The sequence below is a fragment of the Fusarium fujikuroi genome, chromosome FFUJ_chr11, assembly GCF_900079805.1.
Source record: "Fusarium fujikuroi IMI 58289 draft genome, chromosome FFUJ_chr11".
NCBI classification, from domain to species: Eukaryota; Fungi; Ascomycota; class Sordariomycetes; order Hypocreales; family Nectriaceae; genus Fusarium; species Fusarium fujikuroi.
In genome coordinates, this window is record NC_036632.1 from 2,166,656 (window position 1) to 2,183,941 (window position 17,286).

Below are 17,286 nucleotides of genomic sequence, written 5' to 3' on the forward strand. Positions count from 1 at the left end.
TTATTAGTCTACGCATTTATGGCGAGTCTAAGATATAACATATAGCTAACTTCTAAATGACCTTTTTAGGAAAGACTTCAACCCTCTGAAGACAAAGATAAACCTCAAGAGGGTACATCACTTAACCCCGACTTTAAAATCTCTTCCCAGAAGTTCTACTAATATTAGTAATAAGATAAATAAAACAAGACTCTTTAACGTTACCCAATCTATGGACTCAGGGTCGAGCCACTGCATGTGATCTATCCAGTCATCAAAATTAGTTTCAAATTCCTGGGCAGCTTCCGAAGACCAGGGGATGCTGTCTGGAGAGAGCATTAACCTATTATTGCGTTATGTTAGCTCTGGTTTGGCTCGTGACATCAGCGGACACACTGTAGCTGGCGAAGAACCGGATATGCTTTCACACATAGGGAACTTCGTTCTTGCAATTTGCTGAGACGTAGGACTGCGGCATCAAATGCCTTTCTCTCGGCAGAAGTATCAATTCCTTGACCCGTCTGTTCCAGAAGACATGACGCCAGTGTGACAGCGCCATGTAAAGCGCAAGATCCAACCACGCCATATGCGTACCACCTATAGCTTCTGAAGCGGGGAAGCTCCGTCCATTTCCGATGAATGTCAAGAAGTACTAAGCTTGATGCTATGCACTTCTGTCTCGACTGCGGCCGATAAAGTAGTCGATTGGTAGGCCGTGAGAATGCTCGATGTAAGAGGAGATATAGTTGATGCGCATAAACATCAAGCCCACACCACAGAGCGTAGCTGGAGGAATCAAGCAGGCTAGGCGCTCCATCCACGAGAAATACGGAAGCCCAGCGCTGTTGCTCCGAGGCTATCTCAGCATCCAGAGCCATGAGCCGAGCTTCAGTAAGAGGCGTCACGTCCGAAAGCTCTTTACAAATGCGTGCCGAAAGCCGTAACAGGGATATCTTGAAAATCATAACAGACATCTGCGTTGGTTGTGTCGAAGCCTGAAGAATTCGATCGTCTAAAATATCGGTATCGTTGACGTTTGCGGGCATAGTTGTATAATCGTATATAAGAGAAGACATATCGACATCTCTAAATAGAATAGCCTGGTAAGTATGTAAGAGAAGTATACCGGCCCAGCATCGTCTGCGACGTTCTCTTTCAACAAGAGTTAGATTTGGATTTGGCTTGGCTGCATTACACTGCAACGCTATGCCAATATTTGACGCCATCCCTGTATTCAGCTGTAAGACAGACTACTAATAAGGGGAGTTTGAAAGCGGGGGAGCAAGACTAACCGAGCATGACCCAGCTTTGTTCAGCTCCCTCATTATGACTGATTGTGTAGACAAGGACAAGCAATGCCTCTAGGGTACTCAAGCGATAACGAACTAGAAATCTATCTTTACAAAGACAGATCATAGCCATTGCGCGATATCGGTCGGATATAGCTGCTATATTGGGACCGTAAGAGGAATTCGGCGCGATGGAACGAATGACATCGTCGCTTTCATCGATGGTCTTGAGAGTGGCAGAACACACGAGAAAAAGTAGTGCCAGCCATGATAAGTCGCAACTGGCTGTGTCTTTGAAAAAGACTGCAAATTGCTTCTGGAAAGTCGGTCCGTGAAGTATATGGAAGAAGGGAGATATGCGGGTGAAGTACTGAATGATTAGATACTCACACGACTCGCGAGGTGGCAAGGCGCTGGTGAGATCACTGACTGTAACCTTAGAAGCAAAAGGAAATGGGAAACACAAAGTTTCTGGTTGATAAAAGGTACCCTGAGCTGGGACGCTGGGATGCCTGCTGTAATCAATAGGTCTCTGCAGCACTGCATCCCAGTGAGACTGAGTAAAGTCTTGGTAAAGATTGCGCCGTAGTTGGTCTTGTTGCTGTTGTTGGCTAGCGTCGCAAAACGCCGACAATACTGAGGGCGGTGAGGGCTGTGAACTAATGGTTTCATCCCTGGGGGAGGTATTTGGCGACCGCAGAGGCACTGACAAGGGTGAAGGTTGGGCGTCGTTGGTAGGATGGCTGCAGCCATTTGGTTGAGCTGCGGGCGTCATTTGCTCATGATTGTACCTGCATTGCGCGACACAGTCTCTGCGCCTACATGATGCGCAGGGAGTCTGGCGGTCGCAGCGTAATTTGCTCTGCCGACAAGGCCGGCAGCTGATGGGCGTACGATATCGGCGTCGCCTTCGCGCTCCACGTGAGACCTCGGAGCTTGAATTCATAGCTGGTTTAGTGTCTTTTGTGTCAGCGGAGAAGAGCTGAAGTCTTCGGAGAAGAGAAAATGGGCACCGACTGGCTTTTGCTCCCCCATCTCCGTCATCTCCGCGCGCCAGAAATACTTCTCTGCCGAGGTCCGATGACGACAAAAGTGGCAACAATTAGCTTCAGTAGGCCAGCTGTGCAGTTTCAGAGGTGTCTAAAATCAAATTCCGAGACCGAGAGTTGAAAGCCCCCATGAAATATATAGTGGTATAAATCTAACAAGAATTCCTCTTCTTCTTTGGATCGTTAGACCGTGTATCACATCCAAACAATGTGCATTTCATCGGACTTGCTTTAATTGGCCTAGGCCTTGATGTTATCGGAAATAGAATTATTCCTACTAAGCTAACCTATAGCCCCGTCCAATGCTGAGTGACTGGCACTTGAAACTGAGTAGAAAGCAGTGCTGAATCGCTACTGTTACCAACAGATAGCTTGTAAGTGCCGCTCTCCATTAGCCAGGAATCGGTTGTGACGTCCCAAACGCTCACAGCGGTCTTAAGAGGAATCTCGATGGTTGCTTGTCTCATTTCGCTAGCCGGAACGAAAAGTTTCGTGAACCCCTTCAATTCTTTGATAGGGCGCTTGACTGCCGATGGTGTAACACAGCTCATATAAACTTGTATCACTTCCTTTCCGCTTGTGGTGACCGAGTTGTTGCGAACAGGTACAGTGACAAGCATGCTCGCCTCGACGCCGCTGCCTCGTATCTGCACACTTGGTTGCCCGAGGATGAAGGACGCATACGATAGACCAAAGCCGAAAGGCCATTGCACCTTTCTCTTGGTTACTTCGTAGAAGCGGTATCCAACAAAAATGTCTTCGTTGTAGTAGCATATGCCGGCTTCGCTTGTATGACTGAGAAAGGAAGGATTATCCTCAATGACACGAGGCCAAGACAAGGGGAGTTTTCCCGAGGGACTCTCTCTTCCAAAGACTATGTCTGCAATGCCGTGGCCTAGTTCATTACCACCGTACCAGGTTTGCATCACAGCAGGAACTTGATCCCAAGGGCCAGATACGGGAGTGCCCGACTGAATGATGACAACGACATTCTTGTTTACTCCTGTAACTTTGGATATTAGTTCATTCTGCCTCCCAGGGAGTTCGTACAATGAACGGTCGGAACCTTCCGATTCCCATTCAGGGCCTAGACCGACGCAAACAACCACTTGATCAGCTGCCTTGGCCAGTTCAACAACACGATCAAGCTCACGGGACTCGTCGGAGTACCTGGCACAGCCAATACGGACACCGCCGGCCCCAAAGACAGGTGCTCCTGCTTTGGTCAGGCTGGAGGTTGTGGCACTGCCAAACTCAACTCGCAGCTTATAGACTCTACTGGCGACAAGCTGCACGTGGTTGATTCTCTCGTCACTCCCGGAACCGAAAAAGCTGGTGCCCCTCTTCTGATCGTGCGAATTGTCGACGATGAGATCGTCGTCAAGATATAATGTTGCGGTTCCAGCGACAGTCAGACTAAAGGCATACATATCCGTGTTCTCGACAACCAGGTCGGCAGTTATGGTAGCATACACAACATTATCAGGTGCAGCAGGGTTGCTATAGTCGTACAAAACCACGTTCGAGTCGTCGAGCCGCAGGACGTCTATGGCCTCCCGGGCACCAGTGATTTCGCTATTGTTCAATCGCATTGTTGGTGGCGAGGTGTAAAATTTCATTAGGAATTGTCCACGCGTCCCGTCGGGAGCTGTAACGATATCACCCAGTACTGGAAGTTGATTGTAGATCTGGCAGGCTTCGGCGTGCTCTAGGGGCTGTTCGACTTGGCCTTGGAGACCCTCAAGGATCGAGACCACACGTGTAGGCCGGAGCGACGCTGATCCACCACCGCAGAAGAAAGACTTCTGAGAATTGGGTCCGATGACTACGGTCTGCTCTTCAGGGTTAGTCGGATGAGCAAGAAGGACAATGGAAAGAATGTGGTCGACTTGCCTTCTTGTCGACACGGAAAGGCAATATATGGCCGTCGTTTTTGAGGAGGACAACACTCTCTGTCGCTAACCTCCTCAGCACGCTACGATCTTGGTTCGTGTCAGGACATGATTCGGGGCCACTCTCGAGAATTCTAGACGCCCTCACACGATCGGCGAGCTTGAGGACCGAGGCAGCTCTCGCGTCAATTGTACTGCTGCTAATCTTGCCAACACCAAGCGCTGTTGCGACCTGTTTTCCCCTCTGCTCTGTTGGGCCTGGCATTTCGAGATCCAAGCCGTTGTTGATAGCTGCAGCTGTAGAGTATGTTCCAAACCAATCGCTCATTATGCAACCTTGGTAGCCCCATTCGTTCCTCAATATTTGTTGTAGTATCTCTTGGTGCTCGCTCATGTGCTGTCCATTGACTTTATTGTATGCCGTCATAATGGCCCAAGGGTCGGCGTCTCGGATGGCGATCTGGAAGGGGAGGAGGTAAATCTCTCGCAGGGCTCGGGGACTTATCCTGCAGTCTACAAGAGTCCGCTCGTGTTCCATATCGTTTGCGACAAAGTGCTTTAGAGAGCAAGCAATGCCGTTTTTCTGGACGTTGCAGATAAGCGCGCTCGCCAGGCTTCCACTGAGCAAAGGGTCTTCGGAAAAGGATTCGAAACCGCGGCCGCCCAGTGGACTCCTGTTGGAACATGTCAGCCAACAAAAGAAGGTAGTGACAGTAGCGCTGCTGTATACCTTTGAGTGTTAGTTGTAGGGCCCAGCCATACATGTGCGCTCTTTGCATGACATCCCCTTGCAATAAGGTCTCCGGCCTCGCGCATCATGTCATGGCTCCATGTGGCTGCCAGTCCAGTGCCGCAGGGGAGACAAGCTGCGGGAACGCTGTTGAAGAACCTTGTGCCTCTAACTCCGTTGGGACCGTCCGACATGCGAAGTTTAGGAATCGATAGTCGCGGGATACCTTGCGTATGCCAGAAGTCGGAACCTAGGAAATAACGACATTGGTTGATTAGAGGAGTTCTCGTGATGCTGCGTGGAGAGGGATAGTTACCTGATAGGAGGCTTATTTTCTCACTAGTAGTCAGGTGCTGTAAAAGCTCGCCATACGGGAGGTTGAATGATTCCATGTCGCCCATGCCTGTTGTTTATTGTCGTCGAGGTTGGAAGGGTGACAGGTGAGGTGCGAAAGCGAAGTAAGGGTACTGAGAGAGGGTCGTCGAGTCTGATGAAGACGAATGATATCAAGTGAGTCATAGCAAAAATGGATGGAAAGTCAAATCAAATGGGTTTGCCGAAGCGAAGTCATAAGTCTTTCTCATCAAAGTCATCCGGGCGTTTGTTTTGTCGGGTCAGGTCAGGTCCCTGTTCAAGAGGCTTGTTGAATCCCTCTACCAAACCAATCGCTGAGGTCTTTGCCGATGATCCCCGTTAGCTTCTTGTCAACATCCACTCACGATGCTTGCCGACTATCCCCGGCAGCAGACTATTGGAGCAGGACTCAGCTGCCCCACCGACAGTACTGTTCAGCCCATACTCATCAGGGCCCAGAAGCATTCTAATTGAGTTTTTAATTGCAAATTCTGGGGATCTGGAGAAGGTGGATTCCCCCATCTTGTGGTATACCGGGGGAGCGAAAGAACGTAGCAGTTCTCCGCAATCATGCGATGGAAAAGAAATAATAAAAGGAAGCGAATGCCGCTCTTGTAATCCGGCATTCTGGCTTCATCAAACCAGCAGTTCTTCACTGTTCCTTACACCTACATACGTGTCTTACTCAAATCAGTATCGGCTGTCTTCATTGACCGCATCTGCAATGCCTCCTAAGCAGCATCGCGAACAGTCTCTCCTGGCTAGCGTTCTTCCCAAAGAACAGAAGCCTTGGTATCGCATCTCGTACCTCGTCCAACTCAATCTCCTTCTTCTTATCCCCCTCATGTCCTCGTCTGTTGCAGGATTCGATGGTGAGAAACAATCTTTGGTCTTGTTAATAGCTTCGCTAACTTGTCCATGAGGCTCGTTGATGAACGGCCTTCAGGCACTCCCTTCCTGGAAGAACAAGTTCGGGAATCCTCAAGGCCATACCCTAGGCTTCGTCAACGCCGCCCAATCCTTCGGATCGATCCTGGCCCTCCCATTCTGTGGCACACTCTCGGATAGGATTGGCCGCAAGAACACGCTGTTACTCGGTGGCTTGATCATTGTAGTGGCTTCGGTGATCCAGGCAGCCGCTATCAACTACGGGATGTTTGTCGCTTCCCGAGTCCTGGTTGGTATGGGCGCTATCACTATTATACAGCCCAGCCCTATGCTGATTTCGGAGCTGTGTTACCCAAGCCACCGAGGAGTGTACACGGCTCTCTTTTGGACTTTCTACTACTTTGGATCCATTATCGCTGCTTGGAGCACCTATGGTCTCCAGAAGCACATGCCTGACAGTGTCTGGGCGTGGCGAGGTCCCTCTATCCTCCAGGGCGCTCTTCCCATACTCCAAATGGTTTTTGTAAGTAGTTTGTATTTGATGGATACTACACGACAGTCAATTGATTTGCTAATACTTGGTTCTTCGTTGCTCAGTGGTGGAAACTCCCTGAATCCCCTCGATGGCTCGTCGCCAACAACAGAGCTGATGAAGCACGGGTTACTCTGGCCAAGTATCATGCTGGCGGAGATGCCTCGAGCCCTCTTGTAAACTTTGAGATGAACGAAATCGTCACCGCTATCGAACTCGACCGACATGCTCAGGACGTTAAATGGAGTGCTCTTGTGGCAACTCCCGGCAACCGAAAACGGGTTCTGATCTCGTTCTTATTGGGCCTCTTTTCTCAGTGGGTGGTAAGTCTCATATCAACCCAGTCATTCCTCTAACATTGTCTCGGAAACTGACAAGTCATTTTGTTTCGAAACTTAGGGAAACAGTGTTGTCTCGTATTATTTGACTCTCGTCCTAGACACTGTTGGCGTTAAGAACCCTGATACCCAGACTCTGATCAACGGTCTTCTCCAGTTATTCAACTTCTTTGCCGCCATCCTCGCCGCATTCTTGGTAGATAAACTCGGCAGGCGTACTCTGTGGAACTGGTCAGGCGTTGGTATGTTGATTTCATTCATCATATGGACCATTTGTTCCGCCCGCTTTGAGATCAACCAATCCAACGGCCTCGGTATCGCTGTCATCGCATTTATCTTCATCTACTTCTTCCATTACGATATTGCCTATACACCACTTGTTCTGGCTTACCCCACCGAGATTCTTCAATACTCTATTCGATCCAAGGGGCTGAGCCTGGCTTTTATTGCTATCTACTCGTCACTGATCATCTTGTCTTTTGTCAACCCGATCGCGCTGCAGGCCATCGGCTGGAAGTATTACATTGTCTTTTCCTCCATTACCGCTGTATCCGTCGTCGTCAATTATTTTCTCCTGCCTGAGACAAAGGGCCTCTCTCTTGAGGAGATTGAAGGCCTTTTCGACGACAAGGACGTTTCTGATGGCGGGATAGGATCATCTAAGTTGGAAGGAGGCGAGGTTAGCCACGTCGATGTTAAACGCTAGAGAGATCTTGATAGTCATCTGCAGAGGTACTGGTTTGGAGATAGCTATCAGCTTCTGAGTAAATGGAGAGACATACCAATTCAAGTAAAACTGTCGCAAGCTAACTATGCAGAATTGATGATTTCTAGACTTGCGCGCAAATCTCTAGCCTCAGGGCTCCAACTTTCCAATATGCAAAATGCCTTTCTCAATTCATCTTTCCACCCTGGCGGAAGATTCATAGTATTAACTCTTGAGGCCGCCTTTATCGAGAGAGCAGCACTGGCTACCACACGCAAGGTATACCACGTGCCATGATGCCGATGGTGATAGGTAACGTCATTGATGGAGTCAATGCAGCTAAGCAAGCAGTCGTATGCCAGTGGCTCCACGGTTGATCTATGTTGTAGTAAGTCGGACTGAGGGGCATGTATCATGATGTAGAGCAGAGGCCGAAGAGCCCAGGAACGATAGAGGAGATATCTGCTTCGAACGTGTAACCCCAGCTCATTTGACGATTCAGAGATCGGCAGAGTGACTTGTAGCTCACTGGGCAGGTTATCCATCCTTGCAACTCTGTTAGCCAGTCTGGAACGTTTGTGACCTCTATAGATCGTTATATTACCAGGCATCAAGCTTATCCAGGAGCTGCTGTGCTCGAACACACATACCAGGGATATCCTCTTTCCAATTCCCGGGTTCTTTACTATACATTGTGCTGATGATCTCGCTACCCACTCTGCGCAGGGAAGTTTCAGAGAGATAATACATCCAGTTTTTTAGTTGCCCCGCGTTGCCCCCGGAGTCTAAAGCGGTCGATGATTCATTTTGAGCTGGGGGCTGTGGAAATGCATACGGGAAGGCTAGTTGGTCGAGCCCGACAGTCGTAGTTCGCAGCTCATTCGATAGTTCACTGATATTATGCTGTAAGGATCAAGAAGACATGGGAGCAACAGTAGGGGAATAGTAAAACTGGCACGACTTACCATTCTGACTGCATACACGACCAGTATAGTCTTTGTAGTAGCCCACTATCCACAGATGGGTGAAGTGGATACGAAAAGGTTCTTGAATGGATGTAAAGTTTGAGCTGAAGGCTTGCTTGACTGAAATGTAGCCAAGCGGCAACAGGGCGAATGCAAAACATTTCGTATACACCACAAAAGAATCGACATTGGGTTGCCAAGAGAGAGGGCGGTTGTAAGGCTAAAATCTGATTGCCCCTGCGGAACAAATGCTCAGCCTGGTCATTTGATGTATCTTGCGGCACATGTTGCGTGTTTCGGGACGGTACAAATGGTGACGAGCGGAGTCCTAGAGCGCAAGCAATAATCTGCAGAAAAGGAGAAAATAAAAGTCAGTTTCTCGTCAGCCTTTAAGATCTTGGAATCAAAATTTACCACAAGAGCAGACTCTCTACTTGTGTCGAAGCCATTTGCCGAGCAGCGACAAACTGCTTCGGCCAAGACGCGAGAATCTAGTATTGGATTTTTCGAATGAACGTTTTGTAAGAACATGTGAATGGCATATTCGATATCGAAATCATGCTCAACCTCCCGATTCTCGGGATTCTGCTCTGCTGGATTGCCTGGTGAGGGATTGTGACCCGCCGAGTCCGAGTCAGTTATTGCTAATGACTGACCTTTCCTTAAAGACGTAAGGCTTTCAAATACTGGCCACTCAAGTATGCTCTCCATCACAGGATACTGAATGAGCATGGGTTGAGCAGAAGAATGAGATCTGTGGCTTTTTTCGCATTGGCTTACCGAGTTAACCACCACTTCCTGTATCGAGGATGGGCACTGATTGGAAAGTGATAAGGAATGACAAACCTTGGTATGTTCCCTGGGCGTTCTTCCAAGTGCCGCTCCAAACTATCCAACCTGTCTATGATATGTACACTTGCTGCATCGAAACTGGTACTGGTTGTTAGCGAACCATGCGGCATATCGGGCGTAAAGTTCTCAAACGAACTTGGAGTAATTAGAACGTTGATCTTCGTAGATACATGTCGCGCCAGTTTCCAGGCAGAAACTGCATGATGGCCGGCCGCTGTCACATTTGCTTTTGCGGCCACGGCAGACATTACAAGCCATAACAGCACGTCGCCGTGGATAGACACTCTCTACCCTCTGCCTTTTTCTTTGGGCTGCGATTGGAAGAGAAGGCGATACCATGCTGACTAATCACTTTAGTATCTAGCCTGTAACTGCTTGGATATACATGCACCCATGGATCGTCGGGGGTCCCGGTTGGTAAGAGGTGCCTGTTTATCGATTTATTTGATGTGAAGACAAAGACCGAGGATGAGAGGAAGGAGCAGAGTGGAGAAACAGTATTGCGGGAATAGAATAACCTCTTTCAAAAGGAATATGTAGTTAAAGGGGTATTAAACTTAGCTGATATTACTACTTCTTTAGTATATACATTATTGTTTTTATTATTAATTATACATAACACTTTGAGATACTTATATAATAAATTAAAAAAAAAATTGATTTTATATTACTAATTTATTATTTAAATAAGATTTAAATTAAATAAAGTATTTAATTAAAATAAAGTATTTTAAGCTCTTTTTTAATATATATAAAAGGAATCTTTTTTATATTTAATACTTAATTATAATAATAGAAATAAAGTAAGGTGTTCTTTATAGTTCTTTCTTTAAATAGTATAACTTTAGTTTATAACTAATAATATAATACTTTTATAAATAATATAACTCTTATGTCTATATTTATTGCCTGTAATAAGGTTAAGTGGTCAAAACAGGCTCTAGCATCCACGTCATAAAGGTAAAGAACACTAAAATAACACATCCAGGTAAAATACTTATTGCCCTTACTGTTGCCTAGGAATGCTTATTGCCATACTCCATACCAGGATTCATTTAGCTCAAGTTCTCCAGGAGGCTGACCTTGGAATTTTTGAGAAGTTCTGGCACGTTCAGGAAGGGAATTGGGGTTACAGCATGTGAAATTCTGGACGGCCCGCCCCCTTGTACCTGCGCAAGTCAGGATACTCTAAATAGCCATTTAGGAGCGGCGCAGCACTGAGATCTATTAATGATTGATTATCAATCGGTAGGACTAAGGCTTCTCGGGTATTCAGTTAACTACTACCTTATAATTATAGATACTTTCTGATAAACTCTACTATTATCTTTCGTGCTTCTGCGCCTTCCGGTGACGGCATAAGCGGCCATACGTGAATCATCTCCTCTACCTCAACATACTTAAACCTTTTCAACTCAACACTCCCTGCCATCCAGTCATTCATATCTGAGGATATACCGCCGTTACGGAACCGAGCACTGAGACGTCTTGCGTCTGCGCATAGCATGTCATGTGTTCCGGAGAGGAGCAAGATTGGAGGCAAGTCTACAATGTCGCCAAAGAGCGGGCTTATTCTGGGATCTGAAGCTGCTAAACCCCCACTGAACATATCCGAGACAACGTGTAAACCTTCGGGGCTAAGCCACGGGTCATTGGATCGCAATCTTTTGATCTTGGGGTGGCTGAAGGTACCATCCAGCGCAGGCGAGATCAGAACGAGTGATCTGACCCGTGATATTAGATCTGATTGCATGCGCACGAGATGTTGCGCGAGCAACATTGCCAAATTGCCTCCCGCCGAGTCACCGCCGATGCTGACAACGGGCTGCTTGATTCGGGCCATGATCTCGTGCAGTCCCCCGACGATTTGCTGAGCAGTGGCCGTGGGTCGAGGGATGAGAGGGTAGATGGGGACGAGTACGTCAAGCCCGGTGTCCCTAGCAATCTGCGCCACAAGCTTGTAATGCTGAGATACAATTTCATTGACGAAGGCGCCGCCATGGCAGTACAGCATCGCAGGGCGGTTGGTCTCATCTCCTTTTTCCGAGGAGAATGGCGAGGAGGAAATGCGGTACAGGGGCCAGTTGTTTACATCAACGCGCTCAATGGTGATGTCGGAACCGAGGGTCTGGGGTGGCGAGAAGCTCTGCGGGCGGATGTATTGTGCTTGGATATGCTCACGCATGTTGCGCGCGGTCAGGAACTGTGTCTGACTGCGGCGAATCCATACTAGGTAAAATTATGCTCCAAAAGTCTGTAAATACCCTACCCTATAGTAACTTAATCCATTTAATAGGAATATCTTTACTTATATATATTTAATTTAATTTAAATCTAATAATAATAAAAAGTATATTATTTTAAAGCCTTAATTTTTCTATTTAATATTTTATATACTATCTCTAGGCATAAATATAGGCATTAAGTTAGTAGGGAAGTAAATTAATTAGATAGTTAATTTACTGTAATATAATTACTGTCTATACTAACTTAATATATTTAATTAACTTTACTCTATTAACCTTATTATTTTTTAAGAGGTTTAATTAAGGAAATATCTTATAGATATTTAACTTTAATTACTTTTAAATATATTTAATTAGGTTAAGATTAGGACTATAAGTAGGCTAGTTAATTTAGAAAATACTATTTTCTAATAGCTAGTTTATTATAGCTTTTAATATATATATATAAATATTATTTTATTAAAAATAGTAAAAACCGGTCTAAATAGAAAGTAAATCTTTCTCTAAAGTCTATATATAACTTATAGAAGTATATCCTTTTTTTTATATAGTCTAATTGCAGATTATAATAATAATATTAGACTTACTGCCTCTTTAAATTACTCTCTAGACTATAATAGATAATTATAACTTTCTATAAACTATTATATTAATTAATTCCTTTATAAACTTTTTATAAGGCTTTTAGAATACCTAACTTTATTTATAATTAGGTTATAATTAAATTAATAATTTATTGCTAAAAATAGTCTAAAGGTACTAAAAATTAAATAAAAGATTCTTAAGTGATATCTATTTATAAACTTTAAAATAATATACTTTTAGTAATTCTTTAATATCTTCCCTTTAAGCTTAATATTAAAAAAGCTATTAAGAAGTAATTTCTTTAAATAGTAGTATTTACTATATAGCCCTTTATTTATAACTATAATAATACTTAATAATTTAATATATTATTATTTATAAGATTTTACTATTTAGATAATTAACTAGTAATTTATATATAATTCTATAGTTATATTTAAGTATAATTAATATATATTAAATTTATTAAACTATAAGTTTTTTAGGATGCCTAAAATAACTTTTTTTATTTAAGGTTTAATAAGTTTTTTAATATTAAAAGATATTAAAGATTGCAGCTAATAAATATCTAGCCTTAATTATAATATCTTAATATAACCTCTTACTTTTTATAGCCTAAATAATAAAAGCTTTTATAATATCTATAAATTTATAGTTTTTTTAGCGGCTTATATATATAATAGATAAAATTCTATTTTTTTATAATATCTTTTATTAAAGTTATAGATATTTAAAGAAATTAGTTAAGTTAACTTTTATAGTAGTGGATAACCGGTTGGCAGGGTAGCGTTTATAGACTTTTAGAGTATAATTTTAGAACTGGAAAATGCGGGCAGTAAGCGAAACCATCTTTAGAGAGCAATCTGTGTCGATGAATAAAGGTTGAGCTTTGGTGTTGATAAAATCCCTGCGTTTTAGAGATGAACAGCAGCTGAAGAAATAGGATTCAAAACGATAAATGGTGGGAGTCTCCTTATGTCTCAGCGAGGCGCAACTTCCAACCATACGGTATTAGACGATGTCATCGTCTGAGGATCTCCGGCGCCCTAATGCACTCGCCGAGGAGGCCGAGAGCAGGCTAACCTCAAACATGCACAAGCGCGATCTCGCTTATGCAGTATGCCCCATATTAAGTCCCCTTAGGTCGTCTAGCCGCAAACAGTCAATCCTGATCTTCTAGGTTAGAATCAACTATATTTCAGCTCTTGTCTACACCCAATGCTGTAGCCTACTGTAGCCACAGTCACATGCCCATAACCCCAGACCCCCGGATGGATCTATGCTGACGTAGCCTTGCATAATATTGATAAACATACTCGGTTAATTTTTGGATTGTGTTCTTTATGACTCGGAATCTTGGCGGGATTATGGCTACCGAGCTGAGACCCAGCGGATTACTGCCGCGCACAAGGACGGTAGTGTCAGCTTGCGATAGCTGTAAACGGCGCAAACTCAAGTGCTCTGGCGAACAACCCTGTCAGCGCTGCCATGCAAGTACCATCGTGTGAGACGGACACTCTATCTACCCAGCTATGCCCCTTGATATCAGCGAGCCTGATGAATTATCTACCCGTGGCTAATTCTCTCGTTACTGAGTAGTTGTACCTATGGAAATACGACTGCGCGGGCCAGGCCGGTCGACTACATTCGCCATCTTGAGTCTAGGGCAGCGGAGTTGGAGGCGCAATTGGCGGGTTCGACTCGACACAACAATGAGCACTCAACTTCATCCGTGGGTCTCTTAGAGGCAAATCCACAAGCTGATGCGAGTCAACCCCCCCCCCCCCCCAGACGCTGTTGATACGCTTGTCGGACCCGGGGACGACTTGTTGTCTTCCTTCGACGGATCCGAGACCTATCACGGGGCATTCGCCAGTCAATGTCATACGTATGCGATAACACAGATGGCACTTCACCGGCCATTCCTGCATCATCTGACCCGCAAAGCGGACGATCAGAGCTTCTGCATGGAGGGATATGCATATGGTTCGCAATGTATTACTGCAGCCATGCAAACTGTATGGTAAGAGCTTCCTATTGTTTTCTCTTAATCAGAACGCCCACAATTTGTCTTGTCTCTTTATCATTTTGTGATGAAGACCCTTTGTCTAACTTATTTGACATCGTAGGTTACTCCAACGCCTGGATGATCAAGGACTCCTCCATGAGTCCATTTGGTTTTACATCTCCTCACTAGCATTCGCAGCTAGCTCTTTGATCTTCTTCGTGCTGGGCAGTCCCTATTCCACCACCGTAAGGGATGCCACGCAAGCAGCATTCAAGGCACACGGCTTGCTGGAAAAGCTCGCGCAGAAGAATGAGACGGCGCAGCGTTGCTTTGAGTCAATTGACTTCTTAATGGCTCGGGCGAATCAGGATGTACATGAACAGAGATAAATAACACATAGCCAGGGAATACTGTATATACCTCAGAGACTATCAAACTAAGCTACTTTGCTGCTGCTTGCCATCTGCGCCACTCCGCTCAGTCACGAACTAGAGCAAGGCCAGTATACGAATGCCCAGCGGACTCGTAAATCTTCTTCTTAGGTCCAGGAACAGTCTCGCACTGCCACAGCCTTCCCGCCAAGTTAGCAACATAAATGCAATCGCGTTTCTTGTCCAGTCACAGGCCAATCGCCTCCCCGAACCCTTGAGCAATAATCTGTCTTCCGAACTTGCTCTCAGCGGCCGGTGGCTGTCCAACTATTGTTTTCTTGTTCAGCGTGTTACCCAGCGGCATCTCGCCTCGGTCAGTCCAGTAGAGCACCCCATTATCCTCGTCGAACTCAAGGTCAATTGGTTCCGGTAAGCCTTTGGCAATCAGCTCAATGTCCCTGCGCGACGACGCGTCACTGCCTTCAGGTATATCGGTACTAGTAGAGAAGATCCTCCCATCGTTGCCCTTGGACGGACCTTTCTGAGTCCAGAACACCTTACCCAGGTTTTCGGACACGGTGATGCCGACAGGCCAGTTGGTCTGGTCTGCGGCCTTGTCAACTCTTGAGCGAAATCCCCTGTCTGAACAAGAATCTCATGCTCTGATCCGTCAAGGTTGCATCGATGAATGCGCAGCCCTTCGCGGTCACAGAAGTAGATCTTCTTGCTTCCCTGGCTGATGTGAAGCTGCTTAGGAGTATGGACGCGACCGCGAGGGACAACGGTACGGATATCGCTGCCGTCCAACTTAGCGCTATACACAGCTCCATCATTGTTAGGAGGGTAGCCCATGCAAGTCCAGTACATTCTATCACCGCACACATCGATGCCATCTGGGATAGTTTGTCCAGAGACCAGCGCGTTCGGACGAGCGTTCTTATTCTCAACCGAGAACTCCAGGATCTGGCCACTAGAAAGGTAAGTCTCGGCCGTCAGCTCCCCAGGGCTTGCACCTTGGTAGAAGTTGAGGACCAGGAGCTTGGTCTTTTCTCCTGCTGCGGGCACAGGATATAGTCCACCTTGATCGGATTTATTTCCAAGTTTTCCCTTGGCGACGTAATTCTCGTGCAGCCACTTCAAGGTGGTGTCAGGTAAGCCTCGCTTCTCAACATAGTTCTCCTCGATGTGCTCGACGGTATCGAGACCAACACTGTCTATACGACCCCTGTCAGAACTCATGTACGAATAAGAAAAGATACCAAAGGGATGAGGAGGGGGATAAAGTTACTAAGACGGATGTTAGTGACTATTTTCTATATCATGGATTGAGGGTATAATGGAACAGACGTACCCCATCATGGTGCAGGGGCCAGTTGGTGACTGGTACATATCCATCCAGACTTGGTCAATAGTCTGAGGGTCAGCAACGCCTTCGGCGATGACCATCAGCACTTCGCGCTTGATAGATGCCCAAATGCGGTTGAAAATGAGGCCCGATGACTCCTTCTTGGCGGTAACAGGCTTGAGCCCGCATTTTATCATTTCTTTCGAGAGGAAAGGGAAGATCTTGCTAGCGGTGCTTCCGGAAGTCATAAAATCCACGATAAGGGCCTAAAAATTAGTAGAGGTTCTCTTTAGAATGCGAATCTCGTTTTCAAAATGATGGCCTACTGGCCAGGATCGCAATCTCTCAGCTAGTATAAACATACCTGGGGAGGCATCATGAAATGTGTGTTGAGAACGCGAGCCTTGGTAGATTCATTGACTGTTCCCAAAAGCTCTCTTGACATAAAGGATGAGCTGTTAGAGGCCAGGATACAATCAGCGGGCGATTGCTGCTCAAGGGCAAGGAAGGTATCCTCCTTGAGACTCAATATTTCCGGCACAGCCTCAAAGACAAGCCAGGCGTCCTTGACAGCGGCACCAAAGTCATCGGTAGCCTCCCATGATCCTTTTTCGCCATGGGATATGGTGAGATAGTCTGTGATGTTTGCGTCGATGTAGGCAATTGCATCTGACCTCGACTTTTCAGATGGATCGCGGATAATAACGTGCCATCCGACACTTGCAAAACAAGCAGCGATTCTACGCCCCAAGACACCGCCGCCCAGGACGGTGATGGGTCGGGACGTGTAATCTTTAGGCGGCGACCAGGTCATTGTTGGCAGAGGGATTGGCAGAAATGCAGAAGCAAAGGTCTGGCCAGGAGGGTTCTTGTTAAACATATATATACTTTCTAGACATTCCCTTTTAGACATAGCGAGGAAAAGTTCATCCCCTCTATCTACGAATATTGCTTCTCGTATTCCGTCATGGTTCTCAAAAGCTACGAGTAAAGAAACGGCCCACACTGCAACCAGTCTCCCAAGTTGAACTTTTGCTTAATCCACGCCCCCTCCTTCACCAGCCGAGAATTGTGGGGTAGGAGGTCAGTTCAGTGCTAGGAGGACACAGAACCTTGGTGGCCTGAGGGAATGCTTAGAGCGTCAAATTCAGCTGCAG

General features: G+C 45.9%; 6 protein-coding genes; 1 reads left to right on the forward strand and 5 right to left on the reverse strand.

Annotated features, from left to right (window-relative positions):
• Positions 1 to 104: 104 nt before the first annotated feature.
• Positions 105 to 2,043, reverse strand: FFUJ_12046 (uncharacterized protein; the record flags this gene model as incomplete). XM_023571013.1 has 4 exons in its annotated part: positions 105 to 155; positions 205 to 322; positions 376 to 1,207; positions 1,272 to 2,043. 4 exons carry the CDS (start codon positions 2,041 to 2,043, stop codon positions 105 to 107), a joined length of 1,773 nt encoding a protein of 590 aa, XP_023438035.1.
• Positions 2,044 to 2,604: 561 nt separating this feature from the next.
• On the reverse strand, positions 2,605 to 5,340 carry FFUJ_12047 (related to beta-glucosidase; the record flags this gene model as incomplete). XM_023571014.1 has 3 exons in its annotated part: positions 2,605 to 4,154; positions 4,207 to 4,883; positions 4,940 to 5,340. The coding sequence occupies 3 exons, from the start codon at positions 5,338 to 5,340 to the stop codon at positions 2,605 to 2,607; spliced, it is 2,628 nt and encodes an 875-aa protein (XP_023438036.1).
• Positions 5,341 to 6,017: 677 nt separating this feature from the next.
• FFUJ_12048 (related to hexose transporter protein) lies at positions 6,018 to 7,757 on the forward strand (the record flags this gene model as incomplete). XM_023571015.1 has 4 exons in its annotated part: positions 6,018 to 6,165; positions 6,217 to 6,704; positions 6,779 to 7,036; positions 7,113 to 7,757. The coding sequence occupies 4 exons, from the start codon at positions 6,018 to 6,020 to the stop codon at positions 7,755 to 7,757; spliced, it is 1,539 nt and encodes a 512-aa protein (XP_023438037.1).
• Positions 7,758 to 8,169: 412 nt separating this feature from the next.
• Positions 8,170 to 9,822, reverse strand: FFUJ_12049 (uncharacterized protein; the record flags this gene model as incomplete). XM_023571016.1 is given in 6 exon segments in its annotated part: positions 8,170 to 8,342; positions 8,408 to 8,660; positions 8,723 to 8,730; positions 8,739 to 9,069; positions 9,137 to 9,476; positions 9,569 to 9,822. Coding segments are annotated over 6 exon segments (1,359 nt in total).
• Positions 9,823 to 10,868: 1,046 nt separating this feature from the next.
• Positions 10,869 to 11,759, reverse strand: FFUJ_12050 (uncharacterized protein; the record flags this gene model as incomplete). Its single annotated transcript, XM_023571017.1, has 1 exon — positions 10,869 to 11,759. The coding sequence occupies one exon, from the start codon at positions 11,757 to 11,759 to the stop codon at positions 10,869 to 10,871; it is 891 nt and encodes a 296-aa protein (XP_023438038.1).
• A 3,131-nt stretch (positions 11,760 to 14,890) lies between these two features.
• FFUJ_12051 (related to short chain 3-hydroxyacyl-CoA dehydrogenase) lies at positions 14,891 to 17,042 on the reverse strand (the record flags this gene model as incomplete). XM_023571019.1 has 5 exons in its annotated part: positions 14,891 to 14,984; positions 15,036 to 15,397; positions 15,433 to 15,994; positions 16,136 to 16,395; positions 16,494 to 17,042. 5 exons carry the CDS (start codon positions 17,040 to 17,042, stop codon positions 14,891 to 14,893), a joined length of 1,827 nt encoding a protein of 608 aa, XP_023438039.1.
• Between the last annotated feature and the right edge of the window lie 244 nt (positions 17,043 to 17,286).